The 18,171-nt window shown below is 37.3% G+C and overlaps 2 protein-coding genes and 2 pseudogenes across 2 annotated transcripts; 1 reads left to right on the top strand and 3 right to left on the bottom strand.

Moving 5' to 3' along the window:
• Window positions 1-3,140: 3,140 nt before the first annotated feature.
• On the bottom strand, window positions 3,141-6,257 carry LOC138320175 (uncharacterized; annotated as a pseudogene).
• LOC138317221 (uncharacterized) lies at window positions 3,141-9,023 on the bottom strand. Its single transcript, XM_069258773.1, has one exon. It carries the CDS (start codon window positions 8,871-8,873, stop codon window positions 7,743-7,745), a length of 1,131 nt encoding a protein of 376 aa, XP_069114874.1. The 5' UTR covers window positions 8,874-9,023; the 3' UTR covers window positions 3,141-7,742.
• A 4,021-nt stretch (window positions 9,024-13,044) lies between these two features.
• On the top strand, window positions 13,045-16,311 carry LOC138320174 (uncharacterized; annotated as a pseudogene).
• LOC138317220 (uncharacterized) lies at window positions 14,728-18,075 on the bottom strand. The gene is made up of 3 exons (XM_069258772.1): window positions 17,680-18,075; window positions 16,762-16,992; window positions 14,728-16,508 (listed from the first exon to the last, which is right to left on the bottom strand). The coding sequence occupies exons 1-3, from the start codon at window positions 17,964-17,966 to the stop codon at window positions 16,313-16,315; spliced, it is 714 nt and encodes a 237-aa protein (XP_069114873.1). The 5' UTR covers window positions 17,967-18,075; the 3' UTR covers window positions 14,728-16,312.
• Window positions 18,076-18,171: the final 96 nt, after the last annotated feature.

The following is an 18,171-nucleotide window of genomic DNA, read 5'->3' as shown; positions in this document are numbered from 1 at the left end:
TACGCTGTACTGCCTCTACCGGATCCGTCGAAAAAGTTTGTTTCACAGCTTTGACAATGCGTTTGACCTGGCCTACAGGGATCTTGCCTCAGAAGTGAGGCAAGATAGGGCCTCCATTGAACAAAAACCCAAATTGAACAGTAAATTTAGTGAATCCTCAGTTATTTTTTTCTGTGTTGCCCAGATCTCCACTTTTTTTCATTTCCGCGTTCAAATCAGAGGAATCCATGATTAGTATTTTTTCCAAAATCAGGCCGAATTAAAGTTGAATTTATGCTCTTTTTCTTATAAAATTGACTGATAATGCTCCAAACTTAAAATTGGCCACAAAAGTAACAGCCGTCACAAAAGGCCGCACAGTCTAGTTGAATGGCAAACAATGCCTGCTCTACAGATGTTGCCGTTTTCATGATGCTCTCCAACCTCTGAATCATGTATGTGTCCAAAGAAACGTCATTTGGAATTTTAAAGAATGAACGAATTTCCTTTTCTGTCATTTTGAAGTTTTCATATTTTGATCGCCTTTGATAAAATTATCCAAATACAGCAAGAATATTGAATAGCAAGAATATTGAACGCAAGAATATTGAGGCCGAATGTACCAAAACCAGCAAGAATTTTGTTGAATTTCACTGCGAACAAGCGCGATCTGTTCTGCACGGTCGAAAATTTGAAAGTGACGCTTTGCTTTGAATTTTCTATATACATATCAGAGGTTGGAGCAAGTTTTAAAACGATTGGATGCTACCTAGAGTTGTTGTGTCCCAGGGGGAATCACAACACGCTCTCCATTTGTTTACATAACTACGACGCATGGAAAAGTCCGAGAGACTCGAACGACAGTAAACCACGTTAACGAGACCTTGCGAGACTTGGTAAAACATTGTTAATAAACACTAATTTCGTTAAAAAGGAAATATCTAGAAAGTGTGTACATGTAAAGCGAATTCCTAAACTGTAATCTAAATTTAAAAGGGGGCATGTACAACGAAAGATAATAAAATGAGGAGTCGCACCAAACCGGAAGTTACACTACACAGACGTAAATATACACTGCCGAAGAACAAGTGTGGTGTGTAGCGAGACAGGTATTGCATGTAATATTGTATACATATTACAAATGATTCTTCCGCCTACAATTAATAAAATATTATCTAGATAATACATACATATTTTCAAAGCTTGGTAATTGATTGAAATATTACAAACTTTAACATTTTTTATCTTTAATATGTAAGTTTATATGGCTATCAATGACCTCAATGTCGTTTCCACTCTTAAAAATACATTAATTGTGAATTTTTCACGCGATTGCGTGTAAATGAGGCCTAAAAGGGGCCAATTTTTGCATTTGAATTTCAACTTAAATACCTTATTTCAAAAAATTGTGTTGTTTAATTTTCTTTATTTTTTGTCCACATAATTAGACAGTTGTTTGGGTTATGATGAAAGAATATAAAAAAATTGACCGCGGATATTCAAGCATACATTTGAATTTGGCGCCAAATTTGTAACGATGAAAAGCGTCTACGTGACAACGATCGAGGTTAATAACTTAAAACTTGATCACAACAATGTCGATAAAATCGATGTCATCATACACATCTGTATGTCTTTGTATGTGTTTTGAAGAGATATCTGCATCTCTAATACATGTAGATATATATTTATTATCCGAAGTAAACTAAAACAGATTTTTGGATCCTCAATATAACCTGTACGACAAGTGTACGCCTAAGACAAAAATCTCTTATTCTGAATCCTCGATCTACGTTCAGCTGATTACTGTAGACAGGTAAATAATTAGTCTATGCCTACATGTACATATTTAGTTTCTATATCACAGATATAATACTGTTGTTGACACTAGCTTACATGTGCTTTTTCGTAAGATAGTATTTGAATCAGAGTACTTCCATGCATTATCTCAAAACGGGAAATGCATGCATCATCTACTTACAGTACATGTAGTTAGGCCTATGTCTTATCGTACATTTATACAGTAAATAAGGTCTTGTTTCCCGAACGTGTAAGAGCTGATTGAGGATTATATTAGCTAAACATGATACATGTAAACATCTACATACGCAATATTCATGAAATATACTGGCTTGTTGATGTTGAACGAAGCACGGGTGGGGCGATTGAGAGGTGAAAATATTTCTGTATGTAGTTTTATACTAGAGGATTACTCGGCAAAATTGGAATATCTTGATTTAATTACGCATCTCCCTTAAAACACATATAGGATATTAAGTGTTAAATATTCACAGTTTAACGGAGTTGAACAGAAAATGTTTTAATTACTTGATTGTTATGAAATCTCATTTTATTTAGTATAGTACAAGGTCGAGACCGTATCTGCATATACCAGTCCGTTTGTATGAGTTATGTAAATTGCTTCTCAAAAGATACATGTAGCTTCATGTTATATTAGCCTAGCCAAGATCTGACAACATTATATTTTTTTCTAGTTTGTCGAAACTAGGTCCTACACCTACCGTACAAACTTTGATTTTCACCCAGTATAAAACTTTCGGCAAACCGAACTAAGTACAATATCGACAAATATGCCGTTTATCGACTATACTATCCTGATTTTAACGTTAAAAGGTAAGATGTCGTTAGACGGATAACATATAGATCGCTATATTTCATAATCTTAGTCACAAAAGAGTTTTCATGTGCAGTTCAGAATGCACTCATAGACACGAGGAGGTCCGGACGAACGGCGCATTCGATCACTGTTCGGAACGTCCTTAATGTTATGTGTTTGAAAAGCATTGTAATGTAATCAGGAGTTTTACCATAAACTTATCTGATGTACATCTAACATGTTGTCATTTTAAATGTAAATGTAATTTTCTCCATTGTTGTAATTTATCATTTTTATTTGGAGACCAAATATTGACTAGGAGGAGGGCAGTGTTACGAAAATATGTATCTGCGTTATCTAGGTCAGATTATTGCAATCAGCTGTGTCAGTTACGATTGCCGTTTAAATGTATTATTTATAAATCTTTGGCTCTATTTAGTAGAATGATATACCTGAGATAACTTTATCTTATCATCGTAATAGTCGTTAACACATATTTACATTTATGCATCCTCCATCTTGTCACATAAACAACAAAAAATAGTTTTGTGTGAAATGGCCACCGGATGGTGACATTTAATATTACACAAAATATATAGACAAACAAATAAAAAGTCATACTGACTAAGGCATAGCATTATACATATCAAACAAAGGAGACACTTTGTAAAATAAAGAAAAGCATGAGTGGGGTTTACCAAAACTCTGCCAAACATAAGACTTAAAACAAAAAAGCATAACTAAATAACTAACTGGAGTAAAATAAAAGATCATGGCTGGAAATATAAATTTATATAAGTTTTCAAAACAGAAATTGTGTTCCACAAACGATAAATTTAGGGTGGAAGAGGGTGGGTAATTGCTTAAAATTCAAAATTGGAGCTCGCACTTTCTCATGATAATGGCGCCTAGAAAATTTTTTCTACCCATGATCCTTTACTCCTATCAGTAAAGGGAAGTAATCCTAACAATAAATTTGGGACATAGATTAAAGGGAGAAAACTCCTATAAAATATATGTGCAAGTATCGGTATTCATAATTTAAGCTAAGTACTTAGCTGCCTTTTACGCATCCTCCATCTTGTCACATAAACAACAAAAAATAGTTTTGTGTGAAATGGCCACCGGATGGTGACATTTAATATTACACAAAATATATAGACAAACAAATAAAAAGTCATACTGACTAAGGCATAGCATTATACATATCAAACAAAGGAGATACTTTGTAAAATAAAGAAAAGCATGAGTGGGGTTTACCAAAACTCTGCCACAAAACCAAGATGTTGAAAACATCTAGGTTTCCCCACACAGGCGAAACCGCTATAAATGCTATGCTAGTCATAAAAAGTGTAAGATATAATTAAGGTACACACAATTTGTTGTAAAATAGAACAAATACAAAGTAGTCAATAAATGTATGCAGATCCATCGTATTTGTACGAACAATACAATATATACTCTCAGATACTTGTTAAAAGGGTACAACGAAAAAATTTAAAATGGATGTAACCATTAACTCACTATTATATATCAAAAAATTAACCTACAGGGCCAATAAAATAACCTGTGACAGTTTTTGTGAACATTACAACAGAAAGCAAATGCAAATTTATATAGTTCAGATACTAGGGAGGGGAAACCGGCTCAAGCAAGTCTCCCTTATTCAAACTCTTGACTGCATAAGCAATAAAGACACGTACACAAATAAAATAAAATTGGTACAACCGTATTATGAATTGCTAACACAATTAGCTATTGAAAGTATTACAAATAAAAACATCAGGGCAAAAAGCCACCAGCAAATGAAAAGTGACACAAGCAAGCTTCCAATTCAATTGCCCACATTTAAAACAGTATAAACAATGTGATATATCATATACTTACAACACTATAAAAATGAATATCTGAATAGTTAATTCTGAAGGCTGTACATTAATAATAATTGACACGATATATCATGTACAGAAGAATATAAGCAACCGGCTTGTTAGTCTGCTATGCCTTCAAAGCATTAGCAAGAATACACAAGAGACCGGATCAAGCAAGCCTCAGTTCTGCTATGTCCTTCGAATTCTAAGCTTCAAGCAAGCAATGCTAACTAAAAAATGTTCTGAAAATATTTTTCAACACTATGCTCAAAACACAGCATACAAGAGACCGGCTCAAGCAAGCCTCAATTCTGCTATGGCCTTCCAAGCTTCAAGCAAGCAATGTTTAACAAAAAATGTTCTGAAAATATATTTCAACACTATGCTCAAAACACAGAATACAAGAGACCGGCTCAAGCAAGCCTCTATTCTGCTATGTCCTTCCAAGCTCTCAATGCTAAACACGAAATGTCCCGACGCAATTTCAGCACCTTGCATACAAGAGACCGGCTCAAGCAAGCCTCTATTCTGCTATGTCCTTCCAAGCTCTCAATGCTAAACACGAAATGTTCCGAAGCAATTTCAGCACCTTGCTCAAAACACAGAGTAAAAGAGACCGGCTCAAGCAAGCCTCTATTCCGTTATGTTGTTCAAAGCTTCGATCAAGCATTGATTTACACAAGCACTAGGTGTATCGTTCCATATAATCAAACTATCAGAATATATATACAGACTCTGGCAACAGGTGGGTATCATAGGTGACGACAAAACGATATGTACTAGGATTGTGGTAAGCGGATATATTTTTTAAAAGCGTTACTTTTCCAGCGACCGAGTGTACGGATTTCTGCGTCCGAATAGTGAAGTTGATGGGCTGCGTATGATGCTGCCCCAAGGCGGAAACTGTGTCCTTTGTAAAAACGGGAGTCTAAATTGCAATATTTCAAAGCTGCATGTAAGGTCTTATCGAAATGTTGACGTTTAACTGGTTTACCGTTCAAGTACAGATACAAAGGACCAGCAGATGTACCTCTGAAGACGATTTACTCTGTCAACGCTTTGATAGCGGAATGGTTTGTAGGGCCATGGCCAAACGTAACGGTGTGGCGTGTTTTATCAAGGTTGTGTTTGAATTCATAGAAATGGACCACTACCTCTTCGTTTCCAGTAAGTTCTGAACGGGAAAGCGTGATATTCTCATAATGAACAAGGTTTTCCTGTTTTCCAGTATCCGCTATCTCTCCGACTCGCGCAAAAGCATTAAAAGCGAATAAAAACATCGATCGAAATAGAACAAGTTCAAATGGTGATGTGGCTACGAACTCCAAAGCTGCTAGCAGCTTGTTCAGCGTATCTACATCGAACGGTAAGCGTGTATCTGTAGAAGGGGAAGCTCGGTAAGTTCCACACATAAGCTTTTTAATCAGAAAAGAATCGGTTGGGTCTTGATTATGAAGTAACTTGTGAACATAAGCTACTGCCGATACATATGTAGATATAGTCTTTGGCGCAAAACCCTTCGCATGCAACTCAGAAATAAAGCATGCGATATGCGAAGAATTAACTGATGAGCTATCCGGAATAATGTGATTATTGTTTGCAAACACTGAAAAAGTCGCCCATGCTCTACTGTATGTTACCCTGCTTGATGAAGACAATGATTTATTCAAAAGGTCTTCAACTCCTCCAGAAAATTCTCTGGGAGGTATTTGGATGGTATTATGGTTGGTGTTGTATCCATACTGGGTGCCAATTTCTTGAATTCTGCTACCTGCAAGCGAGAGAGACGGTCAGCTAAAATATTGTTCTTACCAGGAATGTGCTTAGCTCTAAAAAGAATGTTAAAGCGAACACAGTGAAGCACTAACCATCTAACCATTGCTAATAAGATTTCATCTTTACTGGTTTGTTTGTTAATGATAGCAACTAGGGCTTCGTTATCAGTAAAAAACAAAATGCTATGATTCTTCCACAGTTTACCCCAAACGCAAACACTAAGCAAAATGGGATAGAATTCCTTTATAGAGATGTGATAACTTGACCACGAGGTGGGGAAAGCTCCGTAAAACCATCGATTTCCACAAACGCCACCAAAGCCCAAAGTGGTAGCGGCATCAGTATGTAAGCGTATAGCATCACTAGCAATGAATTGGTCATCTAGAAAAAATGTACATTTATTGAAACTATTAAGAAAAGCCAACCACATGCGCACATCATCTTTTACTTCGGTAGTTAATCTTATTCGGTAAAAGGGCTGTTGAACGCCAATTGTAAGATTGATCAGCCGTCTCAAGAATGGTCGACCAGGTATAATGACTTGGCAAATGAAGTTCAGAAGGCCAATAATGCTCTGCAACTCTTTAAGAGTAGTTTTGTTTTTGGTTAAAAGACTGCTCAAGAGTTGTTGGCATTTGACAACCTTATCTGCTGGAAGTCTAGTTTCCTGTCTGACTGAATCAAGTGTAATGCCTAAAAACTCCATGGTGGTTTCTGGCAGAAAGGTTTTATCCTTAGCTAAAGGAACACCAACAGAGTCACAGAAATATAGAAATTGATCAAGTGAACGCTGTGCTTTTTCCTTTGAAGTTTCTATAAACAAAAAGTCATCTAAAATATGAACAACCTCTGAGCATCCCAGTTTTGTTTTAGCCACCCATTCAAGGGCTGTGCTGAATGTCTCAAAAATTATACATCATGAAGAACAACTCATTGGAAGGCATGTATCATAATAGTAGTTACCATTCCATTTTATACCTAACAAGGGGAAATCATCAGGATGAACAGGAAGTATGCGAAAAGCTGACTCAATGTCTGTTTTAGCCATAAAGGATCCAGGTGGTAACCGTTTTAAAATTTGTATAGCATTGTCAATAGATGCATAGGAGACGGTACAAAATTCTCGAGGTATACCCGCATTAACCGAATCTACACTATCCTTTGGAAAAGATAAATGATGTATCAAGCGAAATTTACCCTCAACCTTTTTTGGAACTAACCCCAACGGAGAAATCTTGAAATCGTCAAAGGGGGGCTCTGAAAAAGGACCTTTAATCCTTTCTGTATCTAATTCCTTCTGTAGCTTAACCATAACCTGCTGTGGATTATCAAGTGCTGATTTCAAGTTTTTACATGTTTGAGATTTGCGTTCCCCGGAAAATTGTAAATGAAAACCATTTTGTAACCCTTTAATCAAGTATTGTGCTAAATTGTGATCATAACCGCGAAGTGCTGTTTGTAATTTTATGGCGTTAACGGGTGACCTGTTACCCTGAAGCTTATTGACGATCATTGGTTTTGGGCTTGGACTCGAGCCATTTCTTACACTTAACGCGTTGGTGCTGCTGTCCACAGTGTGAGCACACGTGTTTATAGGCACATCCTTCACAGGGCCTGCCTTTGTTATATGTGTGGCAAGTCTTTGGAATGTGCTGTTGGGGGCTACGAAAGGGCGACCGTGATTTGTTTTGAAAACGGCGATTTTGGTTGCCAGCTCCAGCACGTTTTGTTAATGCTTGAATATATAGCTCATTTACGAGCTGATTCCAAGCCAAGTCTGGGGAGGATTCCCGCATGCGCCGGAAATTTGTGTCGTAAAAGTACCAATGTCCACCATTAGAAGCAATTCCCCGTACAACATTTTGGTATGTCGCAAGCGGTTCGCGAAGATTCGGATTGTGCTGTCGCAGCACAGATGCATAGATGCTAAATGCATCTGTCCATTTGTTGATATCTAAGAACCTTTTACGTGATTGAGGCAACTGGACAAAACCCGACTTATCCAAACGCAAATATGATTCCTGTTCTCCGCTATTATCTAACAGGGAAGCCAAATCTATGAATTTACCGGAAATAATCTTGTCACGCATATCATTCGAAACCCGGCGATACAGCGGCTGACAAGCCAAAGATACAGGAGGTGCAATATCACCTGAATTAAACCCACCTGTTGCCATGTGAGTTGCAGCATTCATTGCTGCTCCAGATACCACAGATGTAAAGTCACTGTTTATGTTGTTGACATCTTCTGTCGTTGATCCCTGGGGTATGGCCCGAGCTCTTGGTGTCACGGAATCCTCACCTGTTGTTGTAGCATTACCATTACGCACAGAGTCGCCGACCTGAATGTCTTGCGACGGTGATCCCAAGGCAAAAGGCGCAGGTGCCGTAGCGATAGGTCTCGACTGCAAGTGTTGCAGTGCTGTGGTAACTGCCTCTGTCACCGATTTGCTGACAGCAGCTGCCAACGCAGCAATATCAATGCCCTCAAGTGGCACCGGATGAGGAGCAGGTGCACTAGAATTCTCCGCCGGGATGCCCACTTGTGACGAAAGATTTTCTGGAGCCTGCTGTCTCCTCACACCCTTTGAATTTGTACTTGGGGTGGATCTCACACGTTTGGGGGGCATGGTCTCAAACTGGCAGCTAAAAGGATGCAAAAAGAAAACACGGTGCTAAAAACATGTTCTGTTTCTAAATATAATGCATTGCACTCATTATAAATATTTGTCTATGTATCATGTATCAATCATAAGCCTGATATATCAATTAAGTGCCCCAAAATTTGCAAAAGGGACAAGTGGCAGTGGTGCCGGATTTACATGATACTGGAGTACTGAGAGAAAAAGTACTCGAGATATATCAAGTATCCAATTCGTCGAAAGCCATCAACCAGTTTGCGGCTAAATACAACATCAGCAATATTTGTGTTAATTATGTTATAAAATATATCAGACAGATACCACAATGTCATTGCGGCTGAATACAACATCAGCAATATTTGTTTTAATTATGTTATACATATATCAGACAGATACAACACTGTCATTGCGGCTGAATACAACATCAGCAATATTTGTGTTAATTATGTCATAAATATATACATACAGATACCACACTGTTGTCGCAGCTGAATACAACCTCAGCAATATTTGTTTTAATTTTACAGACAGATACAGCTGAATTCAACATCAGCAACATTTGCATTAAGTATGCTAAAAGAAATACAGACAGATACAACACTGTCTTCGCAGCTGAATATCGGTTCAGGGATGTAATCACTGGTGATTCTAACATATCGAGGCTGTTTCAGACTTAATAATGAGGGCTTCCAATGGTGGAATTGGTTCTCTTAACTCATAATTCGTATGAAGTACTATTCATCAATCTTTGGACCCTCGTGCCCATAAATGGCACCTCATTAATGAGGTGCCCACTGAAGTGCTTTTTGTCACATCTGGTGTATGCGCAAAGAGACCATTGAAGACTCTCCAGTAAAAAGTTCTCTAAAGTGCTTTCCAGACTTGGCAAAGAGTGAAACTTCACTGCAGACCTCATTTATGACCTCAAAGAATCCACCTGTGCCACCTATGGTCACTGAGGTTCACAAGAATTAGGAATTGTGCTTCATACGAATTAAGGAGAACCAACTCAACCCTCCGCAGAATGTTGATCTGGTGTCTTTTCCATCATGCCGGGGAAGTCTGGAACATCATATACGATATGTGAATCTAGGTGAAACTAAGTTGGAAACAGGAAGAGCTCCCACATCCCTGAAGCCGATGTTTCTGATCTTAACTCTGACCATTGACAGTTGACAAGTTAGAACCACGATGGTAACCCGGTAATGTAATGTCACATCAGGTCACCGAGGTCGAAGACGACACTCTGGCGAGAAAGCACGCACAACGAAAATGATTAGCATTAAGAACTAGTGAAAGAAATATGTGACACTGTAGTAACCATCTTATATCTTGCGTTATACACAGGAAATAAACAATGGATGTGCTCATTCTAAAAGACACAATATGTTTCGAAAAGTGTCATGGTATTTACGTAACTTTAATTTGATACCCTATAGCTATTAGTTAGCGTTTTGCTGTAATAATTCATTTTGAGAGGCTACTAGTCTACAAAATTTCGAGCATGAAAATGGATTATTTTGAAGTCCCACTTAGATATTCAGCCAACTTTAAATTCAAATTTGTTAAGATATAAATCGTCAATAGTCAATGTTATATTCAGGAAATTCCAAGACACCAGGAAACTGTAGTGTTAGCGGTTTGGAAAAAATAACAATCATATGCCGCATCCGGTGATGTTTTGTAAACCAAAAGATGGTATAACAAATCACTGTTGCATTTCTATATATTTTTGTTGTTGTTGTTTTAACAGATTGATAATAGGTCAAATAACTGATTGTGAATAACAATTTGTTGTTGGGAAACAATTTTGCTGCGTCAAGCCAAATATGAAAAAATGCTGAAAAATTACCATTTTTGAGCTTAAAATATTATTTTTTTCATTTCCTGCGTTCAAATCACTACATATATTGGCTTATTTGGTCACGACATGTATTTGTTGTTCTATTGTGGTCATTTTGATACCTCATTTGTCTACTTCAGTTGAAAAATGCTAATGTTATGACTATTTTTCATTTTTCAGTGAAATTCGAGATGGTGGCCATCTTGATGACGTCATAACCGGAACTTATACGATGTTAACATTGGTTTTGGTTGTTTTTGTTGCTTAAACTGATTGACAAGTGGCCAAAAACTTCTTAGAAATAATAGATTGCTGTTGGGAAACATTTTTGCTGCGTCAAACAAAATATGAAAAATTTGCTGAAAAATCACCATTTTTGAGCTTTAAATCCGATTTTTTCATTTCATGCATAGAAATCACTACATATATTGGATTTTTTGGTCCTGATATGTATTTGTTGTTCTATTGTGGTCATTTTGATACCTCATTTGTCTACTTCGGTTGAAAAATGTTAATGTAATGACTATTTTTCAATTTTTAGTGAAATTCGAGATGGCGGCTATCTTGATGACGTCATAACCGGAAGTTCATCCCAACTTATGCAATGTTTACATTTGGATTTGTGATCAGTGGGTCATAAGGGTTCAGAAAAATATTGGTTCGGAGGTTTGGGGGGGGGGTGCATGTGGGACCCTCCTAGCCATGGCCTATAATATATAAATAGCTGAACACAAAACAGCATAATTTATAATGTGTCACCTAATTAATAAATTAACTATTACAACTATTAACAGACAGAGACAGTTACAACCCTGTCAGCTAAAATCATCAGCAGCATAAATATTTAAAAACCTGAATGTAGCCAGTTAGGAATATTATGAAGAAAGCACCACCTTGTAACCACAGCGGTATTCAAGACTATTTTGTATATAAATACATTGTTAAATGTAAACAAACTTTGGGTCTGAGCAATATATTGCTATATAGGACTAACTAGTGCAAAAAATGACTGTGTAACTATACACTATAACGTACCTGTAAAGGGAAAAGAAAACGCCAGACAAAAGTAAACAGTGTAGTACACATTATAACGGTTTTAAATATATTTGGAACGGTTGACTATAATGAGTCAATGCACAATGACAATGCGAGACTTACCTAAACTGCTGCGCTGTGAAGCTGGCGACATGCATGAATAATCGCTAGTCTAATACTACGATAGAACTTCTTGTTACCAGTAGTATTCAGATGACAGCCATCATGAAGAAATAAGTCTAATGGAATGTTAAAAAGTCTGCGATGCGACCACACATGCACGTGATCTTCTGTTAATAACAACACATGCAGGGCCTTGATAGTGGCCACCCGTCGAGCTTCACATGTGTCAGGTAGCATGCCCCTAGGGCGAGGCCTAGGAAAAATGTCACATATGTACACCTCACTACCGTAATTGTCATGCAGGTACCTTGCAAAATGTAACATTCGGTAAGCTAACTGATCCGGACGAGTAGTTGCATTGCACAAACAATTACCCCCGATCTGCAGAATAACCACATGTGGCTGAAAAGCTACAATCTTGTCTCGTACCGATGGGTCATTTTCAAGTCTGTTAATAGTCGCGCCGCCAACACCTAAAAAATCTATTTCACACTGAGAAATCTTAAAAGTGTGCAGGTTCGGTTCATGCAGGTAAGAAAAATGTCTACGGACAAAACTATGTCCTAAAACAAGAACACGTGGTAAAAACGAACTCATGCCGAATCACAATGAAATTGACAATACTTAAACTTGTACTGTAGATCTCCCGCACCGAGCTGGGGTACTGGATTGACAACCCAAGACTCGAGCTCCTCTCCGCTATTAAGCGATGTTTTTCCCTCCACTTTAGGCTGACAACTTCTTACATAGTTCGTATGGAATGAATGGCACACTGAAAACCCTTCTTCTGATCTCGTAAACACTTTCTATAATTGCTTAAAATTCAAAATTGGAGCTCGCACTTTCTCATGATAATGGCGCCTAGAAAAAAAAATTCTACCCATGATCCTTTACTCCTATCAGTAAAGGGAAGTAATCCTAACAATAAATTTGGGACATAGATTAAAGGGAGAAAACTCCTATAGAATATATGTGCAAGTATCGGTATGCATAAATTAAGCTAAGTACTTAGCTGCCTTCTATGTATCCAGTAATGCTCTCAGTAGTAATTCAATACGTCCTCTCCTGGGCGCTGACATCTTTGTTTATGATTTGTAATACAACATATATATAGATAGATACGTACGCCCTCATTGGTTATTGTCTCCGTCAGTTTTAATGTCGCGTTACGTCATTGGTCGGTCCGTCGCTACGCTGGATCCTCGATGCGCATGTGTGTATCGAGGCTCCAGCGAGTTTTCCTCCATCCATCCATCTGTGAAGCTGGTATTTTCGTAGCTCCAGATCCAAGGTAATTTTACCATACTGGAAACTCCAAATTTATTTATTTAATTGTTTATTTATTATTCAACGGCACCAGGCACGATAGTAAAACCGATAATTTATATCGGAAACATTTTTATTATTAAGTTATAAAATATTATTAGTGCGTCTGCTAGGGGTTGCCCCGAGTAGCCCCGAGGAGAGCCCCGAGCTCTGCCCCAATCAGGTGCCCCGAATTGGGGTGATGTAACCCCAAACATTCTTGGGGAAAGCCCCGACCATTGCGGTTAGTTGATGTACTCGATTGTTTGTAAAATCATTAACTTACCATATTTGTATTAATTTTATATATGATTTAGTAAATGTGAGGTTAAATTTATTACAACTCTTTGTTGTTCATTCGCGGGATCCGTCTACCTGGGACGAGGAAATTGACCGATCGCCAAACTCCGCCCACATCTTTTATTGACCAATCAAATAATTCTTCTATAGCTGTACGCGGCTGCGATAATTTCTGCTGTTGCTATGTCTGCCAAGCGCACGGTTGTTACGCATATGTAAGCTAAAGCTATAATGTATAAATAAAGGCTTAACTGCGGTAAAAAGATGGGGAAAAGATGTGCTTATGGAGTTTGTAATTCAGATAACCGGTATCCAGAGAGAGTAGTAGGGGTGCAATTTATTCCGTTTCCAAAACCTAAGAGTAATTTGGATCGTTGTCTACGTTAGATCAAGGCATGTAACCGCCCTCACGATCAGCTCAACGTCATCAAAGTAACAAAGAACACATTTATTTGTTCGAAGGTAAGTTATGATGATATAGCGTTTTTGTTTGATAGATTCAATTTAAAAATACCTAAAAAATACCTTGTTTAAAATACATCTGCCGCTCTGAGCTCGCATAAATAACGTTAAACTTTCTACACTTTCGTTCCCGTCGGCCAAATTATAGAAAATATGTTTAAAAGAGCTATTAAATACACTATAAGCTTACATGTCAACTACCTAGATACCCAGCTTCAGCATGTGTAACACACATGTACGAAAAAGGACACGGGTATTACATGTACCGGGCAGGGGTTGACTTGAACAGCAGGTATCGCGTATAAATTTGACACGTGTATTCTACCTGTGAATGAATATAGACTACGAACGGAAGTGTTACGTAACTGACCTGATGTATGAACTTTTAATTACCATGATCATTAACACCTGTCATCGGAAATGGGGAGTGGATGTATAGGTATATACACGTTGTACATCAATAATATCGTGAGTCTCTTACATGTTAAATATATAATCACGGACTGCAGATACAGTGTGTATATGTATGTGCTTGAATTAAATAAACAGAAATTCCCGATGCCTAAGTAGGAAAATCACTTTTTTGGTTTATTCTTTTCTCATTAGCACTTCCACGGAGAATCGGGTCCAACTGATTCGTTTCCTGATCCCATACCACACACATCAAACGGAAACTTGTCTCTGCCAAGTCCTGCTAAACAGCCAACGGAAAGGAGAAAGCTTGTCCTGTCGTCTTTATCAAGGTGCTTGATTTATATCTTATTTAATTACGTAAATTGGTATTTTAACACTCGGAACAGTAATGCTTTTATCCATTTATTTCTCAACTTAATACGGCATATATCACTCTTCAAAGTTCAAAGAAGTTTACCAAACACCAAATCCATTATTAGCATCTGTGTCTGTGACCAGTAATGAATAAACATTAAATTTAAATTAATCATCTATCCAGCTGGACATCATGGTCATCTTTACCGTTCTAAATCTTGTTTTTCAAACTTAAAAGAGATAGTATCATGTAACTGTAACAAACATACTATAAGTGCAAGGACTTCAGGAAACATTTGAAGGACTTAGAATAAAATCCATGCAATGCATATATACATGAATCTATAAAGTAAAAGCATTTTCATTTCATATTAATTACAATGAGATGTTTTATTTAATTAAGTGCGACATGTGAGACACCTGCAGAGGATGATTTACCACCTGATGTAAAGAAAACACAAGAAAATGCCAGTCAGACTGAAAGTCCATGTATGTATACATTTTCAACATTTATTTATGGCCAAGAAAGGCCGAACATGTTCAAAATAAATATTAGAAAGTTTGGCGAGAATATCGCTCATACACTTTTGGTTTGGTTTAATTCTCTCTATAAATGTTTCCTTTGGTGTGAATACAACAAAGTGACAAAACTCAGCACCTGTTACTAGCAACCGTCCTTGTACTTGCGTGTAATAGGAGTGGTTTTCCCTAAGTTTTACACATGATTCTCTTTCTTCCAAACAGTTCGGAGTTTGATAACCAATCCTACAAGGTTGAAATATTACACAGGATTTACACCAGAACAGTTCCGCGGCATCCAAAAGTTCCTTATCCCTGATGACTCTCATGAAACTGCGACACAACTTTGATTACGCAGATCTAGGATACAGATTTGGACTAAGCAAGCAAACTGTTGGGGTGATATTTACCCAGTGGGTAAATTACATGTATCTCAGATTTGGGGAAGTCTCAATTTGGCCACCAAGGGATACAATATTTAGGATGATGCCTAGCAAGTTTGCTGAGGAGTTTCCTACAACATTTGCTATTATGGATTGTACAGAAATAAAAATATGCAAACCATCCTCCTTGAAAGCACAATCACAGACATACTCTGACTACAAATCTACTAATACTTTAAAAGGTCTTGTAGCCTGTGACCCAAGGGGTTCCATCATTTTCTCATCTATGCTATTTTCTGGTGCGATATCGAACAAGGCAATATTTGAGGAATCTGGTTGCAAGAAAATATTAAAAGATTTCGTAGAAATAGGATTCCTGAATGAAGGAGATGGTATAATGGCTGACAAGGGCTTTAATATAGAGTCAGATGTCATTGAATGTGGCCTAAAGCTAAACATTCCACCTTTTGCCCGTGCAGGTGTACAGATGAGCTAAAGTGATGCTTTGTTTACCAAAAAAATTGCAGCACATCGCGTGCACGTGGAAAGGGCAATAACCCGAATCAAACGTTTCAAAATTTTATCTGGGCGAGTCCAGCTCAGTCTTCTTACAGTTATAAATCAGATTTGGTATGTGTGTTCATTCCTTACTAATTTCTTTATGCCCTGTATACAAGACAAGGAATGAATTAAAAACAATGTGTGGTTGATTTACATTTGACGTTATGTTTTGTAAAGCTTACATGTGTACTTAGTCCGCTGCCAACACCAACTTGACCTAAATGTGTATCTACAATCCTAGTTGGTTTCACTGCTACGTAACTGATAGGGAAGTTCATCAGTGATTTCAGGTGTTCAATATCTTTTTCCTCAACCTTGATTTTCCTGTAAAAGTAATATGGCAAATTTTGTAAAATTCATAGTAAAATTGTTTCTAAAATGTGTAAAAAAAACCAATATGTCTTTCTATTTTTATATTACCATAATTGTCATTGAATAAAAGTTATATACAAGTAATGAGTAATTAATCAAAAGATCAAGCTATATTGTCAGAGAAATATATTCAAGGGATATATGTACATGCATGTATATATGTGTATTGGTATGTTACATTTAATAAAATGTATCATATGCGTACCGGCAATCTTTGATTGTGTTTTTAATTGGTCCTTGTTTTCTGTCGGGTTTAGGTTGTATTATAGTCATGTGTGGTACAGCCTCAGGTGTTATTTTTGATCCTCTTGGTATAGACCATTGTTGTTGGAAACATGTACTAGACAAATCCGCGGGAACATCCGACAGACCCATCATTTGCCACTGTGTCAAAGCAGTAATCAATCCGACAACGTGGGAACAACATCCGCTCGCACTGTTTGAAATACAAGCAGAATTACATAATGTACGATTAAAATCAACATTTGATTTATGCTCACTTTCAGCGTAACATCAAAACAAAGTAATAAATATGTGCTCTAATATAAACAAAGGCTGGGTGGTGGTCTACAAGTAATCACACATGGCCGTAATAAACATCGTAATCAGATAAGTGTCCTGGTACCTGACGCTAATTAAATACCGACTCAGTGGGATGCTATACTGTAATCACGGTCCCCAATCAAGGTAGATGTCAAATAAAGTTGTAAATAATTGGTGTCAAGGGTTTTCTGTGCAATTTGTCAGTAAATTGACTACGTATATTGTATAATATTTAATCGTATTACATAATATGTATGCAAAGCAAACTTCCGATCGAGCCACAAACAACATACGCACCTTCGAATGACATTTACTATAGATTCTACACATTGTTACACGGAAACGTTTAACAATTAGAATGCTTGGATTTTACTGTTAATTGGGCATATGTTTGGGATAAGCTTACATGAATACTGTACAATCGCGCAAACGTATACTGAATATATTTGCAATGACAATGATTATAAACATGTACGGTAAGCTACATAAAACATGTATATATCTGTTGAGTTTGAAAGAAATTGCCGACTTGGAATTCACAATAAAAAGTCAAAATAAAATAAAGACAATATATACATACCCAGCAGTACATGAACAATGAGAGAGGTCCAGCTTCCCCGGAGAAATGTCAATGTTTATTTTATGCGGCGATTCGGTTTTGCGTTGACTCCGATGACATTTTGCGGACACGTGGATGATATCAACTGATTTGTAAAGATTAACATTCTCAAAATACCCATCACTGAAGTACTTAAATCCCTGTTGCCTTGATTTGAGTGTTATTTTCAATTCTTTCAAATAATTTAAAGAGAAATCTGATGGTAAGTCGGTAAGCGATGTTCTACGTGATACTGCTGCAGCCGCCATCTTTGTGAAAGCTTGGCAGACGTAGCAACAGTATCTAAGTAAGATAATTGGGGGCGTGGTTAAAGGTCGTATGGCGATCGGTCAATTACTTTGTTTACAATCCGAATGTTTACTTTCCTCCTCCCAGAACAACATATCTTATTCGAACTCTTATTATTGTCTGCGGCGCCTCAATAGGTCTTTTTAGATCCCTATTACGCAGCAC

The sequence above is a fragment of the Argopecten irradians genome, chromosome 3 (assembly GCF_041381155.1).
Source record: "Argopecten irradians isolate NY chromosome 3, Ai_NY, whole genome shotgun sequence".
In the NCBI taxonomy this organism is placed as follows: Eukaryota; Metazoa; Mollusca; class Bivalvia; order Pectinida; family Pectinidae; genus Argopecten; species Argopecten irradians.
This window is presented reverse-complemented; position numbering and strand designations above follow the sequence as displayed.